Source organism: Montipora capricornis, chromosome 4, assembly GCF_036669925.1.
Source record: "Montipora capricornis isolate CH-2021 chromosome 4, ASM3666992v2, whole genome shotgun sequence".
Classification (NCBI taxonomy): domain Eukaryota; kingdom Metazoa; phylum Cnidaria; class Anthozoa; order Scleractinia; family Acroporidae; genus Montipora; species Montipora capricornis.
In genome coordinates this window covers 21,763,087-21,773,086 of record NC_090886.1, presented here as the reverse complement: position 1 = coordinate 21,773,086, position 10,000 = coordinate 21,763,087, and the positions used below count along the sequence as shown (strand labels likewise).

General features: G+C 38.8%; 1 protein-coding gene across 1 annotated transcript in view; it reads right to left on the bottom strand.

Moving 5' to 3' along the window:
* Positions 1–6,956: 6,956 nt before the first annotated feature.
* LOC138044799 (uncharacterized) overlaps positions 6,957–10,000 on the bottom strand; it is a 48,869-nt gene continuing 45,825 nt past the window's right edge. The window contains exons 19-21 of the mRNA XM_068891221.1: positions 9,712–9,790; positions 9,002–9,067; positions 6,957–8,328 (exon numbers count right to left, since the gene is read on the bottom strand). Of these exons, the coding sequence (XP_068747322.1) occupies positions 8,272–8,328; positions 9,002–9,067; positions 9,712–9,790 (202 nt within the window). The 3' untranslated portion in view covers positions 6,957–8,271. The remainder of the gene's footprint in view (positions 8,329–9,001; positions 9,068–9,711; positions 9,791–10,000) is intronic.

Genomic DNA, 10,000 nt, shown 5'->3' with positions numbered 1-10,000 from the left:
ATTAGTTGCGGTGTTTTCATTTCACACCTGCCGCACCCACTATTGTGCATTCTGTTTTTCATGTATGTCAGGATTGGCCAGTTATTAGTATTTATACCCTCCGCTGTCTCTTGAGTACCATTCACGCTTGCGGTTCCATACAGTTTATTCATCTTTCTGCTTTAAGCCTCCCCCCCCCCCCCACCTCCCGTTTACTACAGGTTTCGTCATTGCCTTTATCTTTCAGGCCGTAGAGACGCTTCTGGCGACTTCTTCCGCTGTTTCAAATGCGGCAAATTTGGACACTGGGCTAAGGACTGCCAATCCTTGTTCTGGCCTAAGTTACCAGTCCCTTAGCTACAATTCTTTCCCTGGAATCTCCTACAACAAGCAAACCTCAGGCCAATCAGCTCAACAAAAGCAATGATGATGCCTTTTCGCAGGTACATCAGTTTACCCAGGATTACGAACTTGAAAGTTGACATTCATTACGTGTTAAGGGTAATCCGAAGAATAATTTAGTTTTCTGCAGATCTATAGGTGCTCCGGATTTCATTTTGTCTATTATTGAAAATGGCTACAGACTGCCATTCATTAGTTTTCCGTAAAACTGAAAAATATTAAGTCGGCTCGTATTTATGCTGTTTTTGTGGATCAAGCTGTTCTCGAGCTCCTTAATTCAGACCGGGTGCGTTTGGTTAATGAGCAGCCTTTTGTTGTAAATCCTTTGTCAGTTTCTGAACAACCATGCGGTAAGAAGAGGTTATTCTCGATTTGCGCCATGTCATCAAGTCATTAATTAAGCAAAGTGTTAAGTAAGAGGACTGGAAAATTGCTATGTCTTATTTTGTGAAGGATGGGTTCATGTTTTCCTTCGATTTAAAAAGTGGTTACCATCATGTAGACATTGCACAAGAGCTGGGGTTTTCATGGCGTGCGCCCGATTCCATTAAGGAAATATTTTATGTTTTTTCTGTGCTCCCGTTCGGTCTGTCCTCTGCCCCTTGGGTTTTTACTAAGGTTTTGAAGCCTTAAAAAAAAAAAAAAAAAAAGTTATTGGAGAGTACAGGGTCTTTGTAAAGCCATCTTCTTGGATGATGGTTGGGCGATTGTTCAGGATAGAGAAAGTTGTCTCATTAAGGCCCGGGCTGTAAGGGCGGATTTGTGCAACGCAGGTTTTGTTGTCAATGAAGATAAATCGGTATGGGAACCCACCCAAGTATTGGACTGGCTGGGTATTACCTGGAATGCTGCATTAGGTACTTTTAAAATTGTGGAAAGGAGAATTGTTAAGATCATTAACTCAATTGATCATATTATTGAAGCCGATTTCAAAGTTACCGCGAGAGAGTTGTCTTCCTTCACAGGTCAAGTTATCTCTACCTGGCCTGTAGTTGGTAACATTGGCAGGATAATGACCAGACATTGTGTCTTGTCCACCGCGTGCAGGGATAATTGGGATTCTGTATCCCTTCTTGACGATTACTGCAAGGAAGAACTGTATTTTTGGAAGGAAAGTATGGTTAATATCAACACTAGGTATTGCTTCGTAAGTAAGGTACCAAGTTATTTTGTGTATTCTGACGCCAGTTCCACCGGAGGTGGAGCAATTACTGATTTTAACAATGATTTGTGTGCCACAAAACGTGGTCGGAGAACGAGAGAGGTCAAAGTTCAATGTGGAGAGAACTGTCTGTTATTGAGTTTCTTTGCAATCATTTGCCTCAGTGTTGGATCACATGTTAAGTGGTTTACGGATGGCCAAGTAGCTGCTCAGATTGTTGAAGTGGGCAGCATGAAATTAGGTTTGCACAAATGGCCAGAGGGATTTTTGATATTTGTATCCGATCGGGAATTCATTTAGATGTACAGTGGATCCCTCGCACTTCGAATCAACAAGCTGTTTATATAAGTCGTTTAATTGATACTGATGATTGGCAAATTACTGAAGAATTTTTTCTTTTTCTCGATGGCTTGTGGGGTCCGCATAGTGTAGATTGCTTTGCAAATTATTATAACCGCAAGATCCCCAGGTATTTCTCGAGGTTTTGGAATCCCAATTCCTCGGGTGTTGATTTTTCTTTCAGTCTCTTCGAGGGGAAAATTGCTTAGTAGTCCATCCAGTTGGTATCATCCAACGCGTATTACATTATCTTAAATCTCAGAAGGCCGTCAGACTAAAATTTACTGATTAATTTATTGGACGGTGTGTCTACTAGCCTATGTTTTTTCAGTTGTTGGCGCTGGCCAAGGCAGTATGCCGTTTATTTGTAAGGCACTGGCCTAATGTTTGGTCTGTCATTTCATATGGTGCTGTCCTAATAGGAGTATAGTTGATTTATGTGGCACTGGCCTAATCAATGGTTGTTGATCTACGCGGCACTGGCCCATACGATCATTTAACGTCTTACGTGGCACTGGCCTCATCAATGGTTGTTGATCTACGCGGCACTGGCCCATACGATCATTTAACGTCTTACGTGGCACTGGCCTCATCAATGACTGATTTTTGTACGGTTATTAAAGGATGTTCTGTCTTTCTTTTGTTCTTCTAGTATGTATGTTTTGTTCTTGTCTTTACAGATTATGCTATCAAGTAATTCTTGGAAAGGCTTTCAACAGTTTTCTTCAATCAACGTTTATGAAGTGCTAAATGTTATGTTGAAGTCCAGGTCGGATTCGACCACTAAAGCTTACGTTCGTGTTATCAGAAAGTTCTTGGACTGGTCTAAAAGTAGACAGTTCGACATGCAGTTACCTTTTCCTCTTAGTGTTGTTTCTCTATATTTGTTTGAAGTTCAGCAGTCTTCCGCTTCTAGCTCCTCAGTAATTTTAGCCCATGCGGCCCTTAAATGGTTACATTCTTTTGTCCCTAGTTTGGATCGTAATCCTTTAGATAGCGAATTTTGCAGAAATGTCGTCGAATCCGCTAAACGCCAGAAGTCATAGCCAGTTATGAAAAAGAAGCCTATTTCCACAGAAATTATAAGGCGTATTTTAGATATTCATAACAGGAAAGATGCTAATTTAAAGAATCTCCGTATTGCTGCGTTGTGCTCTTTAGCCTTCGCAGGGTTTTTTCGTTACGACGAATTATGCAATATCGTTCCGGAGCATATCGAATTTCACAGCGATTATATAAGAATTTTTGTGCCTCGTAGTAAGACAGATGTTTATAGGGAAGGGAATTTCGTCTATATTAGTGCATCTGCATCTAAGTACTGTCCTGTTGGTGTTTTACAACGTTATTTAGATTTATCTGGTATTGACTTAGACAGTCCTCTCCCTTTATTTAGACCAATTGTTTTTCACCGTAGTACTTCTAGCTATACCCTGAGGAGCGGAAAGATTTCTTATACTACCTGTAGAGATATCTTAAGGGATACCTTAAGTCAGCTGGGCTATACAACCCTAATGTTTATGGTCTTCATAGTTAAAGATCCGGTGGCATTACAGCTGCCGTACGCCATAGTAGGAATTCGATTCCAGAAAGACTACTTAAAATTCCTGGTAGGTGGAAATCTGATTCTGCCAAGGATATGTATGTTGAAGAAAGCCTTGAAAACAGGTTGCATGTAACAAAGTATTTAGGTTTGTAACGTATTATGGAGCGTAGATTAGTTTCTGCATACAGTAGTATCTAAAGAGTTGTAAAAAAAAAAAAAAAAAGTGCAGTAACAATTTCTTTTTGTAATTTCTATCTTATAATAAACTGTTTTGGATACGCTTGCGCATCCTACCATATTTCTCGTGGTATTTGTTTGTATTACGGGAATTTAAGGGTAAAATGTTTTACGTTCGTTTGAGCGAAGCGAATTAGAACGTAACTGTTAAATATTATAAATCTCTTGTTACTTACCCCGCGGTCACATTAGTGCTAGAACCTTGCTTGTTTGGCCAATATTTGGTTACCTAGCAAATTCCTAACTCGTCACAGGTGTGACCGACCAAGCATGGCGTTGCTTGCTTGCTTAAAAAAAGGCGGAGTTGCTGAAAACTTCACAGGATCCGCAGCTCAGCTCAAGAGCGCTCTGCAATGCTCTTGAACTGTGCTACGTAAACAATTCACGATAGCTCACCAATAAGGAAGAGGGTCGTAATTTGACATCTTGATCTTTCCTAATGGAGGTTTGATTTAAGGTGTACCTGTGAATCTTCCTCACTCGAATATAAGTTAGAAACAATTTACTTAGCAAACAAAATAGTAATATGAATTTTCTATAATTTGGATAATGAAATTTTTGTATGTTTTTATTATTAAGATTATGATGTATATATGTACTTTTCTAATATGTTTTTAACTTATATATATATCACCTTGTTATTATCTTCATTTGTGTTAACCTTGTGTATTGACTAGATTACTTTATAGAGGGCCACAGGGTCATCAGTTATACTTAAACTGTTACGTGCTACCCTCTTAAAATAAAGTCATTACCATTACCATTACCATTACCATTACCAATATGTTCAGGACGCCTTCGCCTTATATGACGCTTCCAGGTCATCGCCCATTCCGTACAAGCAAAGCAAGTTACCAATTCTTAACTTATCCACCGCCGATTAATTGTTCCACCTTCTCCTTCTCCACGAAAATTCGTCGAAGGTTTTGCTGAAAACATTTCTTGTAATCCTGCTCAGGCAACTGTCCCAGGAACAGTTGGACGGTTAGACGAAAGAGGTTAGCCTTCCTCATCAGCAGAAACGATTGGAACTAGTCTGGGAAACAATTCAACTCGAACCGAAGTCCAATGTGACCACATCGTACTTGCTTAAAACTCTAGCACTTGCTTCTGATTGCTTGACTGACGTCACAAGCAAGCATGCTTGAGGATAGCACCGCGCACCTGTGGCTCAGTTGGTTGAGCACCGGGCTGTCACGCGGGAGGTCGTGAGTTCAACTCCGGCCGGACCAACACTCAGGGTCTTTAAATAACTGAGGAGAAAGTGCTGCCTTTGTAATTACATCTGCAAATGGTTAGACTCTCTAGTCTTCTCGGATAAACCGGAGGTCCCGTCTCACAACCCTTGTTCATTAACTCTGTGGGACGTAAAAGAACCCACACACTTGTCGCAAAGAGTAGGGTATGTAGTTCCCGGTGTTGTGGTCTGTCTTCTGTTGCATATCATGGTTGGGATGGTAAAAAGGGCGCACTTAATTTGGAGCCTCGCTCTGTTGTGCGACCCCAACCACAGTTGTGGTGAAAGTGACGTAAATAAATAGTCTTAAGCGCGAATGTGACCGCGGGGTTAGAAAAGAGGACTGAGACAAACAGTTTTTAAACCATTTGAGTGCTAAAAAGAACACAAATTTCTGTTGCTTTAGAGGTAATCATTTACGAGCGAGTATGCGAGCCAATGTACAAAGACAGATCAGATCAAATACTGGTAATTTATTTAACTCGAAGTAATAAGTAAGTAAGTAAGTAAGTAAGTAAGTAAAACATTTAGTAAACGAGGGATAAAAAATAAGAAGAACGACGTTTCGACCGCTCCACGGTCATTTTCAAGTTCATGGATAAAAAATTCCGCATATATACAATTTCTGAAACAATGGAATGAACGGTAAAAAGCTAGGTATTTACATACGAACAATAAAAATAACAGAATGCGAGAATGAAATGTAAATAAGAGGTGAAGAGAATGAAAAAACCAATTTGAATTCGTGCGACTAATCGCGGCGACAAAATTAGCGAAAGTAGCGTTGTCGCACCGTGTGTACACTTCCGGCAACAAGTCGCTGCAACAAAATATAAATGAACTAATGATAGAGCATCATATGGTCAGCCATATTGAATTACCAAACTAGTTCACATTCCCCCTCATACGAGATCACTGCGCGTGCGTTTCTCACTTTTGTCCATTTCTTTGTCGTCGTCAGCAAAACAACAACGTGAAAAAGCCAAATTTGAGGTTTTATGAAGAACGTCAGCACTTGAGGATAAATTTTCATTTTCTCCCCTAAATTAAGTGCCGTTCAGACGAGTGTGATTTTTGAGGAACTACCACACACTTGTCATATTCAGGTATTTCCTCAGTATTGCACTGCGCATACCCTAAGGTAGAAAGAGGGGTTGTTCTTCCCTAAGGGAATCGCATTTTCGTTATCAAAGATATTAGCAATAGCTTTGGGGTTATCCACAGACTTGTTACTTTCCAAAACAGAAGTTATGCGACTGTTTTTACACTTACCAACATTTAAGATTGACCTAATACCAGACCATGGTTTTTTCGTATTATGCTTATTTGAATAGAAATAGAAATTTAAAATATTTAGATTTGCTTTGTTTTATATCTTTAAATGCCCGATTTCTAAATTTCTGATAGAGATATTGGAGATTGGGATTTATTTCTTTACTTTTGAGTAATTTTTGATAGGGTTTTTCTCTCAAATTAATTTTTGACAAGATTTCCTTAGTAATCCACGGGTTGGCCCTGCAACTACGGCCAGAACTTGACTCAGGTGGCAGCCTTCTTTAACAACAACGACCACAGCTCTTTTCGTTTCGTTGTGAACGCAACACATGACTAGTAACTCCAATGGGAAAGGGAAAAAATGAGGAGTTGACGCAATTGGTAATGTACTATGTTCACAAAAGCGTCCATTGTTCACTTTGCACTTGGGCAAAAGACGTTTTCGTGCAGTTAAAACCATATTTTTGTAAAATATACATACGTTTATTTCACGGGAACAACAATTTGACCTGATTCCAACTGAGTGGCTTCATAGCTCAGTTGTTAGAGCACTGCACCGGCATTGCAGGGGTCATAAGTTCGAATCCCGTTGAAGTCTACTGAAATTATCAGGTGTCAATAAGAGACATTTGCTTAAATTATCCATGCAGCTTAGTCCGAGGATCACTACTATCTTTCGTCTATAACCAGCACTTTAAATTGTACATATATTTATTTCAAAACAAATCAATATATTTAATTGGACAAATGTACACAATAACGTAAACAATGATTCCTCTCTCGAACTCCATGATTTTAATTAGTCCAAGTAAGATAACATTCTGTTTCACGGAATTTGGTTCTGATTATAAAACATCACTTGTACTTTAAAAATCACCGTGTCCTATACACAATAAGTGGAAATACACTCAAACGAGCAATATGCTTTTAACAGAACTTCATGACTTAACATAACTTTCATCAAGGGATTAGGCAACTACTCACAAAATAATCTACAACTATTCTTGCAGTTGTTAAATAAAACGTTGGCTAAATGTAATAAAATAGTACGAATGACAAGAACGCTAGCATACTGAACCTAGATAGATCTTTCCCAAAAACTAATAGGCCTTTTGCAACACCGATCACATGGTACAAAATCCGCCATGCTGGAGGGCAAGCTCATTATTATTCACTCACTGGGACATTAGAACAAAGGCAAGTCAAGCTTGACTGGTTCAGGTCTCTTTGTTTTAATGTCCCAGTGGGGAAATAATTATGAGCTAGCCCTCCAGCATGGCGGATTTTGTATCATATGATCGTTTGTTGCAAAAGGCCTATTAACAGTCATTCTTCAGTACCCAATAATATTTATCAAACAAAGCAATACAATGGTACCAAACAAATCAAGATAAAATGCCAAAAGGTCTGGGCCCAGTTGTTCAAATCCTAATCAAGCTAATCCTGGATTACAAGAAGTTAAACTGCAGTCTATTTTCTGATCAGAAAACGTTTGTACAACATTATTAGCCTGCAAAAGTGACTAGATTTCAGTTTGCTATCTTTCAGCATAAAATTATAAGTTAACTGAGTTTTTCTTGCTTCGGTTTCTTAATGAGTAGCCTTTCGAAAACTAGACACTCAAATTTGCCCTGGCAGTCTCTCAAAAATGTGAATCGGCTTTGTTTCTTAGAAGCTCAAGGCTTTCTTGACGACTTAAATTTAAGATTGAGTTTGTATTTAATTGCAGATTAGTGTTTTCGGCTTTTGAACAACTGGGCCCTGATAATATTGTATAAATAACTACCAAACGTTGGAACAGTGAAGTTTCCGAATAGTTAAATACCTATCACAAATGGACAAAATGCACAAATTGACAAAAATGTCGAGTTCCAAGAATTAAAGTTGCATTGGGAGCAATACTCTAACAAATAAAGTATGAATAATGATAATCTAAAGGATGTACAATCTTCTATTACGCATTGAATAAGAATCGAGAACCATTACCACCTTGTATCAACATACTATTTAGTTAAACCTTTGAGTACCACAAAATCTAACGTTTATAAAATGTGTTTAATTGACAACATCCATAGGCCAGAATGCCAAAAAAACAGCTCACGGAATGCGCAATATGTTCAACATCATCTTCAACTGATCTTCTTTTTGTTTACGCTGTGGAACGAAAATGATATTCAGTTAACAATGATAGTGAATGAACCATTTTTTCCAGAGCATTACGGTAGGATAAGGAAGCAGTCTCTAGGCTAATGAGTACAGACTGCAAACCCTGCAAGTGTTAAAATCATTTAAAAACCAGTCTAAAAACCACAGCTATGTGATAACCGTCTTTAAGCAGGGATGGCCCAGGGTTCGATTCTTAAGACTCGGCGTCATATTTGGGTTGAGTTTGTTGGTTCTCTATTCTGCTCCGAGAGGTTTTTCCCCGGTTACTCCGGTTTTCCCCTCTCCAAAAAAACCAAGGTTTGATTTGAGTCGAGCTAAATTGATTTAATTTCTATGTTCAGTGTCCCCAGTTAGTACCCAAGCACTAGAAGACTTGACACGAAAATAAAGTTCATTATTTTTATCATTATTCAATCCCATAACTTCATAGCGAAAGAATGAAAATATAAAATGTCCGCCGATGACATCAGGGAGGCCCTATCCACAAGGAAATGACCACCATGTTGGTAAATTATCCCCCAGGAATCAAACTCTATTTTAATGAACAAAATGCCTTTTCCTTCGCCGAAAAAAAACATCACGATCACGAAGACGAATAGGCTCTAACTGCTGACGGGGTTGTCACATTACCTCAAGACTTAAGAAGTAGACATCTACTTACTGTGTCTTGGAGAAATTTTTTCTTAAATTTTAAAGTTTCTCTTTCCAGCTCGGCACGGAATGTTTCCTATGAAAAAACAAAACAAAACAAAACACAATAACAATTGAATGTACAATGAAGGAGCGCCGATGCAATTGACGTGCCGGAAGTTACTCAATCTTGGGCCAAGAAGCCATTAATGCATGTTTGTATGAAAAATAGCCCTCTTTCGATATATCAAAATTCAGTCCTAAACAAAAGGCATCATCTCGAGGCTCTGGGGAATAAACGCATACAAATCCTTATGTTTATTTCTCAGAGCCTCGTCTTCGAGATGATGCCTTTTGTTTCGGACTGAATTTCAATATATCGATATCGGTCTATCGTTCAATTAAAGGAACATTTCAGATCACCTCGCATACGGAACGCCCAGAATAAACAGGGATGGATAAGTTGCTCCGTTACCTAATTAGAACTACGCAAACGACACAATCCAAAACTATTGATCGCTGAACGCTTAGGGCAGTTCTTGTTTTCAAGAAATCTTGAAAGTGTCGCGAGTGGACTCTTTGTGCGTTGCGCAGAACAAAAAAGATGTATCTGGTATTATCTTGTCACACTAAAACGTGAAAGTGTCTCTTTTTATTCTCGAAGAAAGGAGGGCATGACAACCATCTAGATGTACTGTATGCACGGTTACACTTTGCGAAAAAATTAACTTTACTAATCACCTCTCGCGCATTTCTGCTTCTCTCCAGGTTGTTCAGTTCTGTTTCCATCAATTTTTGCAGGTGATGGACTCCCTTAAATCTAAATACAAAAATTCAATCAACAAAATTAACCTAAATACCACTTCGGCAGAAACTGATTACCGAAATAAAACTAGACTTCGACTTGCAGTAAAACAGCCACAGTAATTAGCTTTATTAATGTCCTCTTATTTCGTTGCAGCTGAATAAGCTTAATGCTTTGTTACTGAGTTTTTACAATCGCCGAGTATTTATTGAACTTGGCCGTACC